Source organism: Pan paniscus, chromosome 12 (assembly GCF_029289425.2).
Source record: "Pan paniscus chromosome 12, NHGRI_mPanPan1-v2.0_pri, whole genome shotgun sequence".
Taxonomy (NCBI): Eukaryota; Metazoa; Chordata; class Mammalia; order Primates; family Hominidae; genus Pan; species Pan paniscus.
In genome coordinates this window covers 72,479,772-72,496,603 of record NC_073261.2, presented here as the reverse complement: position 1 = coordinate 72,496,603, position 16,832 = coordinate 72,479,772, and the positions used below count along the sequence as shown (strand labels likewise).

The following is a 16,832-nucleotide window of genomic DNA, read 5'->3' as shown; positions in this document are numbered from 1 at the left end:
AAAAAAAGCTCCTCATCTAAGCATCTCTCACTCCTTGGAACTGCTCCAACAAAAGAAGAGTTTTAAAGCATAAAGGTATGAAAATGTGCACTGCAGTGTAATCTGTAGTACAGGAAACTGAAAACAACCTTGATGTTCAAAAGGAATACTTAAAACAATTAGGATATACTGAGAAGACGAAGTCTACAAAAACAGTTATGAAGGCCACGTAGAAAAAGTTACTTTTCCTGTGATGACAGCTCATGATTTTTTTATTTTTGTGAGACACGGTCTCATTCTGTCACCTAGGCTGGAGTGCAGTGCCGTGATCTCAGTTCACTGTAACCTCTGCCTCCCACATCAGCCCCCCAAGTAGCTGGGACTACAGGCACGTACCACCACACCCAGCTATTTTCTTCTATTTTTTGTAGAAATAGGGTCTATGTTGCCCAGGCTGGTCTCAAACTCTTGGGCTCAAGCGATCCTAAAGTGCTGGGATTACAGATGTGAGCCACTGCGCCTGGCCAAAAGTTAATTTTTTAATAAAACAAAATTGCTCTTTAGTCTTTCTGGCCACACTCCTAATTACCAAAAGTGGCCTGCGGCTTAAAGGGCTTGGTAATGACAAGTATTTCAAATATTTGAAAACAGCTTTATCATATATTTGCACCTAAACTTTCATTTACATTAATAGGTGAGTAAATTTTCCTCCTAAATTTTGAAGGACAATCTGCAGTCTTTGCTTTCTAAAGGATCCATTCAGAAACTAAAGATTTATTTGACCTTATAAAAAGGTAAATAGGCTTTTTCTTCTCCTCACTTCTCATCCACCCTCAGAGAGTGGCCCATGCTGTCTTCCATGCCCAGTCAACAGTGACTTCCAAACACAGGTCAGCCTCTCCCCTCCTTCTCTAGTAAATCTTGTTACCACCCTTAACACAGTTCCTGCTGTCCTCATGCTTTTTAACACACCATATACATGTTAAGAACTATCTTAGACCATACAAGCCATGCAACTCTTTTCTCCACCCCCTTCTCCTTTTCCCTCCTGGTAAAAAATTTCATTTTTCCTATTGGTAAACAATTAATTCATAGGACAATGTCACTAGGGAAATATCAAAGTAATAAGCGACTTCCAAACCCAGAATCAGAATCACCTGGGAGCATGTTAGGCACTCAGATTAAGGTACACTCTTTTTAGGTCTGTGGTGGGATTCGTGTGGTTCTCAAACCTGGCTGAACAACTGAATCATCATAGAGCTTCTAATATTGTAATGCCTAAGCACCCCTGCCAGAGAAGTTTTCATTGAGGAACAGAGAGGGCACCCAGTATCTTACATCTTTGTTTAAAGTTCCCATTTAGGAACCATTGCTAAGGCAGTTTCATACAGCTTAATTAAAAAAAGCTGAAGTGGTCAACATACAACGTAAAGCCTCACTTCTCAACGTGTGGCCTCAGGACCAGGAATTGATATCATGAAGTGGGAACAATGAATTCCCTGTACATTTAAACAAAATCCCCTCATGATTCTTAGGTACATCAATTTAAGAACCAATCAGTTAGGATCAGGCACGGTGGCTCACACCTGTAATCCTAGCACTTTGGGAGTCCGATGCAGGTGGACTGCCTGAGCTCAGGAGTTTGACCCCAGCCTGGGCAACATGGTGAAACTGTCTCTACTAAAATACAAAAATCAGCCGGGCGTGGTGGTGCATGCCTATAGTCCCAGCTATTCTGGAGGCTAAGGCATGAGCGTTCCTCATGGGAACATGGGAGGCAGAGGTTGCAGTAAGCCAAGATTGTGCCATTGCACTCCAGCCTGGATGACAGAGCAAAACTCTGTCTCCCACACCTCCACACAAAAACAATCAATCACGTAGGTCAGTGCTAGGTGAACTTTCTGTGATGATGGAAAAGTTCATCGATATTATTCAGTGTGGTAACCACTAGCCACATGTAGCTCAAGAGTGTTTAAAATATGCCGGTGAGACTGAGGGAATACATTTTTTATTTAATTAAATATAAACAGTCAGATATGGCTAGTAGCTACTGTATTGTACAGGGCAGATCCAGATAATTTATACTGGTCAGAGGACATACATTTACAGATACAAATCTATGGCTGCAAAAGGAAATCCACAGGAGTCACTGCCTACAGAACCGTCTTCTCCTCTTAATGAAGACAAAAGCCAGGTGTTAAAAAGAATCCATTTATTGGGTTTTAAACTAGTTACACAACTGAAATCAGTTTGGCACTACTTTATACAGGGATTACGCCTGTGTATGCCGACACTTAAATACTGTACCAGGACCACTGCTGTGCTTAGGTCTGTATTCAGTCATTCAGCATGTAGATACTAAAAATATACTGTAGTGTTCCTTTAAGGAAGACTGTACAGGGTGTGTTGCAAGATGACATTCACCAATTTGTGAATTATTTCAACCCAGAAGATACCTTTCACTCTATAAACTTGTCATAGGCAAACATGTGGTGTTAGCATTGAGAGATGCACACAAAAATGTTACATAAAAGTTCAGACATTCTAATGATAAGTGAACTGAAAAAAAAAAAGAAAAACCCCACATCTCAGTTTTTGTAACAAGGAAAGATAAAGAAAATAATTTAAAAACACAAAAAATGGCATTCAGTGGGTACAAAAGCCCAAAATCACTATAATAAAGAACTACATGTGAATCTTTACAAATTACACAATGATGTTGTGTAAAAGGTTGCATCTGTACAAAGTCTTGCGAATGCTATCTCTACAGTTTATACACTCTTTTACATTTATATAACATATTAAACAAATCAATTAAATATTAAGCCTTATTAGTCTCTCAACGATTCTGCAGGCAAAATAAAAAGGGAGAGAGAGAGAATAAAATAAAGAAAAAAATTACAAAATTTCCACAAACACAGCAGTCTTCCATTTAGGTGAAGTATAATAATTTTCAGAGGGTCAAAAAATAGTTGTAAAGAATACAGGGAAAAAACAGCCAGTCAGGGTTTTTATTGTTGTTGCTGTTTATTTTTAAAATCACACATTGAATACACACAACAATCAGATTTCTTCACCAAACCCCCAATTTTTTAGCAACTGGCTCTATTCAGCACCAAAAACTCCAGTCTGTGGGAAGTGCACAGACACAGACTTCACTTCTGTGTCTTGGTCGAGCAATCCATCAGGTCATTGGTTAGGTTCAGGACTTGCCCTCTTTTCCTTCCCTCTTCATGGCTCTCCAGACCCAAGGTTCTCAAGGCTTCAGATTTATGGCCCACAGCCCCTATTACCATCTAAATCCAGCAGCCATTTGGGAAGAATTCAAAATAATTTGAGATGAATGAAATGACAGGACCTGTATTACAGATGGGTATTCTCCATTCCAAGTAAACTGTTTCTTAATGAGTTCTGAGACTCTGGTCTTGGATGCCATGATCATACTGGGTAATTATTTCTAGTCTGAGACTTTGTGACTTTGTCAGATGCCTCAAAAAAAAAAAAGTGATCAGTATTCTGGAAACACTTCCGGACAAGTTGGGAAATCAAATGGCAACTGAGAAGCTGTGGAATGCAGACTAACGAGATCTAACATAGAAACCACCAAAATGATGAGAGCTCAGCAGAGGCAGTTTTAAAACTTGCAGAGAGCCACCACAGATGGTACCTGAGGGTGTGGAATTTTTGATGAAAAGAGCCTGAAGTGAGGACTAGTCATCTGTATCAGGGAGGAAAAAATTTCAATTAGGTAACAAGACATCCAACTCTAAAAGCCTAATAAATGAAATTTTTATTCTTCCTATTCCAGTAGAAAGGCTTCTGGGTACTCCCTCTTTAACAGAATGGGTGTAAGAATCCAAATCAAGTTCTCACAACTTTTAGAACCCAGAGTCCTCAGGGCCACACAAAATGTCCCAGCCCCACCCAGGAGGCAACCAAGAATAAGATTTATTTTCCTTTATCTAACTATTCCCAGGCTGACACCACTCATTTACAAAGGTCCAAAAGCAGTCACACATTTTCTCTGCTTTAAACCTAAAGCAAGGAGGCACAGCAAAATTCTCATTTCCAATGGCCATAGCAAAAGCCATGTTTAAAAACAAACAATCCCCGCCATCCAACTTTATCTAAACACTGACATCTAAGAATGTCAGCAAAAAGAAAAAAAACAATAAATATCTAGTTCTCAGTCACCAAACCAATGTAAATTCAGAACTTTGCTGACTTACCTTTCTATGCATAATAGCATGGTGACACAAGAAGATCGGTGAGAACAAGCAGTTGGTCATCAGTGAATTGCTGTTTGTGTTCCTGCCAGTTGTCATGGTGAGTCCTTCGGAAATTGGATAAGGTTTTTTTTACAGTCATCTGTAAAGTAGACGACCCACATACGTTTTAACCTCTCTGGACAACCAGGATCATATGTAGGATACTTTTAGTTAAATTACTGTCCCTCTAGACTTCAGATCTCACACAATACCAAGTTCTACAAAACCAAAAAGCCAATGAGAAGGACAAAGTGAATGGTCTTTTGAGTTACTAAAAATGCCATCATAATTTCCTATTTAATATTAGCTTCCAGTAAAATACTTTGCAGTGCTAGAAAAATAGAAACATAAAATTTATCACAACAATATTGACAGTACTTTACTTCCATTGGACTGGGAGGGATAGAAGCTACAATAATTTCCACACTACCAAAAGATCTCAAATATCCATGGCAGCAAGGTCTCTGTAATTTTTTAATAATTACTGGTGAGCAGACAAAGCCCTGGCAGAGGTAGTAGCTTTATGAAAGCAGTTAGTTCAGAGTGTATAGGAAATTATTATTATGGTTTCTTACAAAACATCACTGATAATACACGTACAAACTAATAAGGAAGAACTGTACCTCAATTGGCTGAGGATCATTTAGATGTGCACTGAGATTCATGAGGAGCTGGGGCATCCAGGTGGGAACATCGTAAGGACTAGAAAGAACACATGCACCAAGTCCTAGCACCCCAGCATGGCGTTTGACCAACTCTGCAAAGAGAACAGCAACATTTGTGCAAATATATATATGTCTCTAATGCACTTGTTACAGTGAGATAAAATTAGTTTTCAATTGTGTTGTTTTCAATATATGAATTTCTGCATTTAAAATGAATCTACATGTAAACACATCAAATACTTGATTTTGAGGCTAAACTAAAAATAATTCTGTATTTAAGAATTTGTCAGCTGGGCACAGTGGCTCATACCTGTAATCCCAGCACTTTGGGAGGCCAAGGTAGGAGGATCACTTGAGGCCAGGAATTTGAGACCAGCCAGGGCAATAAAGTGAGAACCTGTCTCTCCAAAAATAATTTTTAAAAATCAGCTGGTGGCCAGGCATGGTGGTTCATGCCTATAATCCCAGCACATTGAGAGACCAGGGTGGGTGGATCACCTGAGGTCAGTCAGGAGTTCAAGAACAGCTTGGCCAACGTGGCGAAACCCTGTCTCTGCTAAAAATACAAAAATTAGCTGCGTGTGATGGCATGTGAAGTCACAGATACCCAGAAGCTGAGGCATGAGAATCATTTGACCAGGGAAGCAGAGGTTGCAGTGAGCCAAGATCGCACCACTGTACTCCAGCCTGGGATACAGAGTGAGGCTCCGTCTCAAGGAAAAAAAAAAAAAAAAAAAGCTGGGCATGGCAGTGCATGCCTGTGGTTCCAGCTAGACAAGAGGCTGAGGCAGGAGGATCGCTTGAGCCTGGGAGGTCAAGGCTGCAGTGAGCCATATTCAAAACCACTGCACTCCAAGGAGGGCGATAGAGGAAGACTTTACCTCAAAAAAAAAAAAAAAAAAAAAAAAGGAATTTTCAAGACTTCCATAGTTGCTTATCAATGACAGCATAATTGTACCTAGGCCAGTACAATCCCTGATTCTAAAACAATCTCCAATCAAAATTAGCGTGTTTTTTTCTGGATGTGACGCCCCTACCCAGAATACATCAATTCATTAGTAAACACATCATGTATGAAGAATGTCTATTTCTTAAAACAGAGAATTGCAGCATGTCTGTATTCTAAAGGGTCTCTATTCTTTCTGTAGTGGTGTAAGTTAGTTCTGTAGTGGTGTAAGTGGTTTCAAATTCTCAGCTCCTCAATAAAGGTGTGTGTATTCACATGTTTTAAAGCATATTACATTTGTATTTGTGACACATGGAAAATAGGGAGTTGAAGGTAAGGAAAAGAGAATTTGGACTGGTCAAAATTGTAAACAATATCATTTGGTGTAACAAAAGACCTAAAAATACTTTGGTGCTTTATCATTAAAAAAACAGAGTTCTCAGGCCGGGCGCTGTGGCTCACGTCTGTAATCCCAGTATTCTAGAAGGCCCAGGTGGGTGGATCACTTGAGGTCAGGAGCTCAAGACCAGCCTGATCAACATGGTGAAACTCTACTAAAAATACAAAAAATTAGCCAGGTGTGGTAGCGCGCGACTGCAATCCTAGCTACTCGGCTAACAGAGGCATGAGAATCGCCTGAACCCAGGAGGTGGAGGTTGCAGGGGGCTGAGATCATGCCACTGCACTCCAGCCTGGGTGACAGTGGAAGATCCTGTTTCCAAAAAGTATATATTATGAAATATATTTATAATATATATATAATATATATACATACATATATATATCCCAAAAAGCAAAGATACTAGAATGTACATTGATATTTTATTGGATTCTGTTACTAGGTAACTTTATGACATAATTAAGACACTAATCAGCAGTAAAAGCTTTATATTCTAAGCACTTCATCTAAATTCAATAAAATTCCTACTTACTATTAATCTTTTTATGTATTTTCTATTATGATTACAGTTAACATGGCAGGATGCATCTTTGTAATCACATTTACATTTCTTTTTAAACATGACATAGTAGTCAGATCTTATTCTCGTGTTTATCTTGTGTCTATATTCAATTAGATTGGAAGCTCCTGCAATGACTCCGCACCCCCTCACCAAAGGACTAATGAAGGACCGAATAATCCCCTCTCCAAATAAAAAACAAGGCTTGCTTTAGTTTTTTCTGTTAGTACATCTACATTTAAGTTCTAAATTCCTAAACAGGTTTTTCAGACCCTCCAAAATAACTAATTCTGAATATCTCTTTTTTATGAAGCTATTCTGGGTGGAGGGTAGACTGAATACAATAGTTGTTAGGTAGCAGTTCTACAGGTTCCTTTCTACCTACCTCAATTTTAGCTTTTCTACATTCCAAGTCCTGCTTTCTATATGCAAAACTCCTCAAAAGTAGGGAAAACTTTTCCCAATACCTAGCATAGACCTAGGCACATACATACAAGTTATTCAATAAATATGAGTAAGCCTGGTTAACCCTCATTAATTCCCAATAGGATACAGGTGTTTCCTACCAGCAATGTTACCTGCAGAAGGAATGGTATCTCCTACAGAACCAGGGTCTCGCTTTCTTTTCTTAGGTAGTTTTGTTTTGCAAAGTTGCTCAAAATGAATCTGCATAGGACTGTCCATGGTAAGAAAGTTACACTGTAGCAGACCGCTTAAGGTAGTAGCAGCCATTTCTCGAACCTGTAGATATAATAATTTCTATTAGGACTGACATTCTAAGTCTGAGGGAATAATGGAGGATAGGGGGTAGTGTGGGAACTGGGGTGAAGACCTTCCCTGAAATTGCATGCAAATTTTGTGTATGCTCTTTGGCAGTTTCTTAATAGAGATTTCAGCAGACTCTCAAAGAGTTTGTGGCCTCATAATGGATAAAAACTACATTAGGGTTATGAGCATAAACTTTTATCTCTTTTAGCAAAATTAAATTTCTCCATAAATTATTTTCCCTACTGATAGCTCTCATCAGGGCTATAACTGTAAAAGCAGTGCCAGAACCTGACATTAAGATCAAGTTTTTCCAGACTCTACATCTCTGAAGGCCACTGCTATAGCTATTTTTGTTAGTAACAAAGACACAGACCAACCTAATTTCTGTAATTGGCATACATCATGGAGACTTACATCCTATGTGATTCTTATGAATTTCACAGGCTGCTGTCAGATCACAAACACAGTTTACAAAAGTACTAAATGAAGCGTGTACACAGTCCATTTCAAATTGGAATGGTAACTCAACTTTTGGGAAAACAAAAAAGCAGTAAAAAGACATTGTTTCACATATAAATCACAAACATTTGTTTAATATTCATAATACACAATGATAATTTTAAAAAACAGATGTTTTGCTCTGTTGTATTCCTTCAAAAGGTTTCTCATAATTTTATCATCGTCTGTCGAGTACATAACATGTTCTTTGCTGCGTTCATCACACTAGCATATGAAATACATCATAAAATGTTTTACTGGTTGCACTATTTCCTATAAAGCTTATATGCCACAATTCCTTTTCTTTTCTTTCTTTTTTTTTTTTTTTGAGATGGAGTCTCGCTCTGTCGCCCAGGCTGGAGTGCAGTGGCACAGTCTCGGCTCACTGCAAGCTCTGCCTCTTGGGTTCATGCCATTCTCCTGCCTCATCCTCCCAAGTAGCTGGGACTACAGGCACCTGACACCATGGCTAATTTTTTTTTTTTTTTTTTTTTGTATTTTTAGTAGAGATGGGGTTTCACCGTGTTAGCCAGGATGGTCTTGATCTTCTGACCTCGTGATCCGCCCACGTCAGCCTCCCAAAGTGCTGCGATTACAGGCATGAGCTACCGCACCCAGCCGCCAAAATTTATTTTCATAAATACTGACTTGATTGCTTTCATATTCTCAGTACTATGCTATATTCTTAATTTGTGTAACTTTTCATATTACAGTATATATTTTCAATATACTCCATTTTTATTTTTTTATTTTTTGTAGACACGGGTCTCACTTTTTTTTTTGTTGCCCAGGCTGATCTCCAACTCCTGGGCTCAAGCAATCCTCCTGCCTTGGCCTCCCAAAGTGCTGGGATTACAGGCGTAAGCCTCTGTGCCCAGCCTGCAGTATATTTTCTTAGAATAGATTACAAAAATTGGGATTAGTAAGTTTAAAGATATAAACAATTTTACAGCTAATTTTATGGCTATTAGTTGCTTTTCAAAAAAGCTAGTGCTAACATATAATGACACAAAACTTAAATGTGAACTACCAGTTATACCTTACACTGCTTTTCATCACTACACATTTTTGTTTTGTGAAGGGAGGAAAACACTAAATTAGGAGTAGCTAAAAATGCCTCACTGTTTCAAGTTTGCATTTTCCTGGTCATTGGGAGATGTGACTTTTCACTGCTTATAGCAAGTAGTGTCTTTATCTGTATACTTTTTTTTTTTTTTGAGATGGAGTCTCGCTCTGGCACCAGGATGGAGTGCAGTGGCACGATCTTGGCTCACTGCAAGCTCCACATCCTGGGTTGACGCCATTCTCTTGCCTCAGCCTCCCAAGTAGCTGGGACTACAGCTACAACCCGCTGCCACGCCTGGCTAATTTTTTTGTATTTTTAGTAGAGATGGGGTTTCACCATGTTAGCCAGGATGGTCTCGATCTCCTGACCTCGTGATCCGCCCACCTCGGCCTCCCAAAGTGCTGGGATTACAGGCATAAGCCACCACGCCCGGCTATCTGCATACATTATTACAATACCACCACCACTCTGAGTAGTCAGATCTGTGCATGTTTTGATGTGACGTCTATTAACTCAAAGGCTTAGAAAGTCATCTCTGCTCCTATTACGTTCCTATAAATAATATCCAAATCCACTTTCTCCTAATTTATTTTTTAAAGCTGGAGGTGGTGATTGGCAGGGCATGGTGGCTCACGCCTGTATCCTAGTACTTTGGGAGGCCCAGGCGGGTGGATCACCTGAGGTCAGGAGTTTGAGACCAGCCTGGCCAACATGGTAAAACCCCGTCTCTACTAAAAATATAAAAATTAGCTGGGCGTGGTGGCAGGTGTCTGTAATCCCAGCTACTCAGGAGGCTGAAGCAGGAGAATCGCTTCAACCCAGGGGGCAGAGGTTGCAGTGAGCCGAGATCGCACCACTGCACTCCAGCCTGGGCAAAAAGAGTGAAACTCCATCTCCAAAAAAAGGTGGGGCGGGGATGGTAAATCTCTTTATCAAAAATATACTGTAATATGAGATGTTTTAATTTATTTTTCTCTTACTTCAAATTGCTAACAAATGATCCCCAACACCTCCAACTGATTTATGCTCTTTTCCAGTGACAGGGTCTACTTCTGAGATATTTTACTCCAGGGTACATGTCTATAATTAACTAACTTTAAAAAGTGAGGAAAGAATATATTTAGCCTTCTCAGCTAAAAACATACTATTTTCCTCTATTTCTAAGAAGTTTCCTTTAAATACAGTAAGGTTTCTTTAAACAGTTCTCATTTAGATAACATTGTTTTTCCCCATACTATCAACGAACAGAATTTAGCGAATTATTACTGCTTTTTGGTTTTACATGTTGCTTTAAAAATATGATAGTTTTAATGATCATGGTTATGTTTATATAACAGCTATGTTTAAACCTCTATATGGAAGAAAATATAAAAATAATTGATAAGGCCAAGGCGGGTGGATTGCTTGGGCCCAGGAGTTTGAGACCAGCCTGGGCAGTATGGCAAAACCTTGCCTCTACAAAAACACAAAAAAAGTAATTCCGTGTGGTGGCAAATACCCATAGTCCCAGCTACTCAGGAGGCTGAGGTGGGAGGATCACTTGAGCTCAGGAGGCAGAGGCTGCAGTGAGCCATAATTGTGCCACTGCACTACAGCCTGGACAACAAAGCAAGACTCGGTCTCAAAAAAAAAAAAAAAAAAAAAAAAGAAACCATAAAAATGTTCTAAAAGAAGCTCCTAAATGCAAACAGTATAATAATTAAAGTTAGGAAACAATGACAAGGTCATTGTTTCCACTCCTTTAGGTTAGTTTTTAAAGAATATAATAAGAAATTAAAAAAAAAATCACAGCTGTAAATATTTTAATTGAAGTCTCTTAAGAGTTGTTATAACCAGGCCAGGCGTGGTGGCTCACGACTGTAATCCCAGCACTTTGGGAAGCTGAGACAGGCAGATCACGAGGTCAGGAGATCGAGACCATCCTGGCTAACATGGTGAAACCCCATCTCTACTAAAAATACAAAAAATTAGCCAGGCATGGTGGTGGGCGCCTGTGGTCCCAGCTACTTGGGATGGCTGAGGCAGGAGAATGGCGTGAACCCAGGAGGCGGAGCTTGCAGTGAGCTGAGAGCGTGCCACTGCACTCCAGCCTGGGTAACAGCGAGACTCCGTCTCAAAAAAAAAAAAAAAACAGTTGTTATAACCAGTCTGTGAGTACCACCGGGACTAGAAAATATCCACTCTCAGAATATAAGAAATATAAATAGACTCATTAGGGAGGTAGAGAAATTTCCATTCCTACTTTCCTGTGAGTAAAATCTATTTTCAATACTAATAAGTATATAAAATACTGTGAGTACTTTACTACAAGAAAAAACTATGAAGTCCATAAAATAAGCAAAATTTTCACCAAAAATTCCATTACATTTTCTTCCTTAATGCCAACTTAAAAAGTAGTATCTCATGCCATATTTACTGCCAACATGCTTCTTACGTTTGGCCGTATGGGATAATACATTATCTTTTTGTACAAACCATTAATGTAACCTCACCACAAAAGTTACCTTTTTCTACCAAAGAAAAACAAAAAAAGGACAGCAAACCTGTATTAAGTCTACTGGATAGCAGCGCCTATGTGTAGATTTTTAATCCCTTTGAAACTGCCATCATGCACATTCTCATGAGTTCCTTAAAAATCATTAGGACTAGTGGGACAATTACAATTATCATCCCCAATTTCTCATGGTTAAGAAAACTTGGGTTCATGAGTATTATTTGCCCAACTGCAAAGAAGACAGAGCGAAAACATGCCCAATTTTTCTTCCATTTGTATTATAAGGAATCATGATTAGGGTATCAAAATTACTCACATAGGGCTATGTTAAAATTAAAGTTATTTTTATTTAATTTTTTTGAGACAGGGTCTCACTCTGCTGCTCAGGATGAATGCAGTGGTACAATCACAGCTCACTGCAGGCTCAACCTCCAGGCTTAAGCGATCCTCCGACCTCGACCTCCTGAATAGCTGGGATCACAGGCGCACACCACCATGTCCAGCTAATTTTGGTACTTTTTGTAGAGACAGTCTTGCTACGTTGTCCAGGCTGGTCTCAAACTCCTGGCATCAAGTGATCTCACTGACTTCGTCTCTCAAAGAGTTGAGGTTATAAATATAAACAATTGCACCTGGCCGCAAATACTTATTAAAAAGGGAACCATGATGGTTTCTTTAAATTGACTGAATTTCCGTTTTCTATAACTTAAATTTTACCTCCAGTTGTTCGTCCTCCAAAAGACTTATAACCAGCCACCTGATATCTTTAACTGCATCTTCATTGTTTAGGAAAATAAAGAGGTTATAAAATACCATGGTCTGGAGGTAGGTCAGTACTGTGTATCGTGCATGCCAAGAACTGCTTCTTGCTGTCTGTGAATGACAAATAAATATAAACGATAAAGCAGTACTGACAAGAACATGAGATGACAGATAGTGACATTACACACAAACAATGTAATATTCTAATTTAACTCTATTTACACAGGTATAGTTAGGACAAGCTCATATTTCGTTATAAATAAAAGGTTGAATGAGGCTAGGCACAGTGACTCACGCCTGTAATCTCAGTACTTTGGGAGGATGAGTGAGGTGGGTGGATCACCTGAGGTCAGGAGTTTGAGATCAGCCTGGCCAACATGGTGAAACCCTGTCTCCACTACAAATACTAAAATTAGCTGGGTGTGGTGGCAGGCACCTGTAATCCCAGCTACTTGGGAAGCTGAGACAAGAGAATCTCATGAACCTAGGGGGCGGAGGTTGCAGTGAGCAGAATGGGGCCACTGCACTCCAGCCTGGGCAGCAGAGCGAACTCTGTCTCAAAAACAATAACAAAAAAACCCACACAAAGGTAAAAGTCAATTTCACAAGAGACAGTCATGATTAATGGCTCCTAACTCCTCTGAGGATGGCACATTATTTTACTTTTGGTAGCAACAGCAGGGTCTGGAAAGCAAATGATTAACAACTACTAAATTCTACTACAAAGAAATACAACTGTAGGTTGTTGAAAATATTTTCCAGTGTGGTTATCAAATTTAAAATGAAAGCTATGGGAAGACGTCCACTTCTATATAACATGTGTAATGTCTGGATAAAGCTGACCATACAGTATACCAACAATGCAGGCAGAAAATGTACAGTCAGTATAGGTCTCTCTAGAATAGACCAGGTAACAGAAGTGAGCAAAACAAAGGGGAACTGGTGGTAGAAAGGAACCACCATCCACCTTCCTCATAAGCACTTTTTATCCAAAGCACTTAATAATTAATTAGCTATCTGCATATTTTTGGCTTGACTGACTTGCCCAAACTCACAGAAGGCGGGGGCAGAGCCAGGCACAGAATCTAGGTCTGTTTCTTTGGTCAATATATATGTCTTCTCTTATACTAAAAGAACATTCAAAACAAAAACCAGGCGCTGTGTGCACTGCAGCTGACTGAAATTCTTAGAATGGTAAACCAAAATCCTAATCAAAAGACATAAATATTATAAACACTCTTACTTGTTTTAGCACCTGAAGTACCAAAGGCACTTGATGAGGGTAAAGCAACCCCTGAGACATTAATGATAAACATAACTTTGCATCTCTTTTCAGTTCATCGTAGCTATTGTCATTTTCCACTGGGGCAATCTAAAAAACAATGTAAAAAGGACAAAAATGGAAAAATAATTGCCAGTAAGTACAAAGGCATCCTACATGAGAGACAACACATCTTTAATTTAACAATTTTTATGGAAAATTTCAAACACATAAACTAGAGAATAGCATAATGAACCCCCATGGGCCAATCACCTCTTCAATAATGACAAACTCATAATCTTTTGTTTCATTTTTCCTCCCCTCTGACTCTCATTCCCCAATGAAATTATTTGAAGCAAATCCCTGACTGTTTTATCCTAAATATTTTATTATGTTATTTCTAAAAGGTCCCTTAAAAAAGAATCATGTAATGGACATCATCACACATAAAACTTCGTTACAGTTGTAATATAAAATATGTGGCGGTACTCAGATTTCCCCAAGTACCACATTCATGTGTTATTACAACTGGTTTTTTGAAATCAGGTTTAAGGTAATGACCACATATTGTACTTACTTGGTATGTTTCATAAATCTCTTTCAATGCATATATTCCCCCCCACCCCCCCAACTATCTTAAAATCCCTTGCTCTCTATTTTTTTTCCTCAGGGAAAAAAAGCTGTGTCTATTGTTTTATAGTTTCCCCACTGTGGCCTTTGCTGATTGCATCCCTGCAGTGGTATTCCTTGGCCCCAGTAAGTCTTATAAATTGGCTATTAGATGTAAAGGTCTGACTTTATTGAAGTTTCACTTTTTTGGGCACAACATAAGTGGTGCTGTGTATTTCTTTCACTGATATTTAGTTTTGTCTTTCTGTGATAATCCATTATAAAAAGAGAGATTTGCGAAATGGTCATTCCTTCTTCATTATTAGCTAGAATACTTATATATATATATATAAGCTTTCCCTCATTTGGAATAATGATTTCCCTTCTGTCCTCCAAAAGTAGATAAGAATTTTTAAAAGACTATCATTATGAATTCCAACAAATCTGATGGCTGTAGCCACTGTCATTCTTTTTTTTTTTTGAGACAGGGTCTTGCGCTGTAGCCCAGGCTGGAGTGTAGTGGCACAACCATGGCTCACTGTAGCCTCAACTTTCTGGGGTCGGTGATCCTCCCACCTCAGCCTTCTGAGTAGCTGGGACCACAGGCACGCACCACCGTGTCCAGCTATTTTTTTTATTTAATGTATGGTAGAGACAGAATCTCACTGTGTTGCCCAGATTGGTCTCAAACTCCTGAGACTTGAGCAATCTTCCTGCGCTGGCCTCCCAAAGTGCTGAGATTACAGGCATGGGCCAGTGTACCCAGTATCCATATTTGTTTTAATGAAGAAATCAGGTTTGTCTGGTACCATACTTTGACTATGAATGTATGCTGTCTGATGCCTTAAATTCGTTTTAAATATTTGAAAAATATACCCTTGCACATTCAGTAGGGGAAAGCTTTAATAAAGTTTGCTAAGGGACTCTGGGGTGCTAAGTTGGAGGGATTCTCATGAGGCTGGCATGGATAACAGAGCAAGATCCTGCCTCTACACACACACACACACAAATTAGCTGGGCTTGGTGCCACATGCCTATAGTCCTTGGGAGGCTGAGGTGGGAAGATTGCTTGAGCCCAGGAGTTCAAGGTTACAGTGAGCTATGATCACAGCACTGCACTCTAGCCAGGGTGACAGAGTGATACCCTGTCTCTTAAAAAAAAAATAAAGTTTGCTAAGGGAAATTATTTCTATCAAATACTGGACAAACTATCATAGTGAATTAATACACTCAGCTTGAAACTGTTGTTAAAAAAAATTATTCTGACATTTGTTAAAATCGTTAAGGAAAAGTTTATTCAGTGACATCAGGGGTAGGAGGATTCCTCCTAAACCAACTTAACGGGATTCCTGCAAAAGGTAGAATAGGGTGATCAGATACCAAGGGTGGGGGATTCTTTCTAAACTAGATTAGAGACAGTCTTGCTAAAACTGGACCAAAGACAGACAGGCCAAAGACAGAGCCCAAGGATGAGATCTGGTCAGAAAGACGGCTCAGAGGAGCTGACTTAAGTTTGGTCAAGGAGAGCCTTTGTCATAACAAAGGCATGATTCAGTTCTTTTTTTGTTATGGGTATGCAAAGACATTTCATAATGCTGAGTTTTAAATATTTTACCTCAGTTAATATAATCCTTGGTATTTTAGAATAAAAATTATTTCTTTTTGCAAATTAAAACCATACTGAGTTATATGTTTCCACCTGTTCCACTGGGAAAAATCGGGATGTTTAATATCATACTGTAAAAGTGAGTCTCTGAGGAAATAACCAATAAAGAGGGGTGTGTAGGAGCGTCTAGCAAAAGCACATATTCATTTACTTTCTACTGGCTGTTGCAGGAAGTCAGGGACCCCAAACGGAGGGACCGGCTGAAGCCATGGCAGAAGAACATAAATTGTGAAGATTTCATGGACATTTATTAGTTCCCCAAATTAATACTTTTATAATTTATTATGCCTGTCTTTACTGCAATCTCTGAACATAAATTGTGAAGACTTCATGGACACTTATCACTTCCCCAATCAATACTCTTGTGATTTCCTATGCCTGTCTTTACTTTAATCTCTTAATCCCATCATCTTCGTAAGCTGAGGATGAATGTCGCCTCAGGACCCTGTGATAATTGTGTTAATTGCACAAATTGTTTAAACAATATGAAATCTGGGCACCTTGAAAAAAGAACAGGATAACAGCAATGTTCAGACAACAAAGGAGATAACCTTAAACTCTGGCTGCCTGTGAGCCTGGTGGAACAGAGCCATATTTCTCTTCTTTCAAAAGCAAATAGGAGAAATATCGCTGAATTCTTTTTCTCAGCAAGTAACATCCCTGAGAAAGAGAATGTGTCCCTAAGGGGAGGCCTCTGAAATGGCCGCTTTGGGGACGACTGTCTTTTACAGTCATAGCTAAGGGAGGAAATAAGCCCCGGTCTCCCGTAGTGCTCCCAGGCTTATTAGGATGAGGAAATTCCTGCCTAATACATTTTGGTCAGACCAGTGGTCTGCTCTAAAACCCCATCTCCTGATAAGATGTTATCTATGACAATGTGTGCCCGAAACT

At 39.2% G+C, this 16,832-nt stretch overlaps 1 protein-coding gene across 6 annotated transcripts in view; it reads right to left on the bottom strand.

The window, feature by feature from the left end:
* Positions 1–2,176: 2,176 nt before the first annotated feature.
* PSME4 (proteasome activator subunit 4) overlaps positions 2,177–16,832 on the bottom strand; it is a 106,116-nt gene continuing 91,460 nt past the window's right edge. For 2 of the 6 annotated variants that reach the window (XM_008976287.5, XM_063594952.1), the window contains 6 exons: positions 13,649–13,777; positions 12,361–12,516; positions 7,384–7,558; positions 4,871–5,004; positions 4,209–4,347; positions 2,177–3,697 (listed from right to left, as the gene is read on the bottom strand). In XM_008976287.5, the coding sequence (XP_008974535.1) occupies positions 4,213–4,347; positions 4,871–5,004; positions 7,384–7,558; positions 12,361–12,516; positions 13,649–13,777 (729 nt within the window). In that variant the 3' untranslated portion in view covers positions 2,177–3,697; positions 4,209–4,212. Of the gene's footprint in view, positions 3,698–4,208; positions 4,348–4,870; positions 5,005–7,383; positions 7,559–12,360; positions 12,517–13,648; positions 13,778–16,832 lie in introns of those variants that run through there. The other 4 variants (XM_003822707.6, XM_034953139.3, XM_034953140.3 and 1 more) reach the window with 4 other exon arrangements.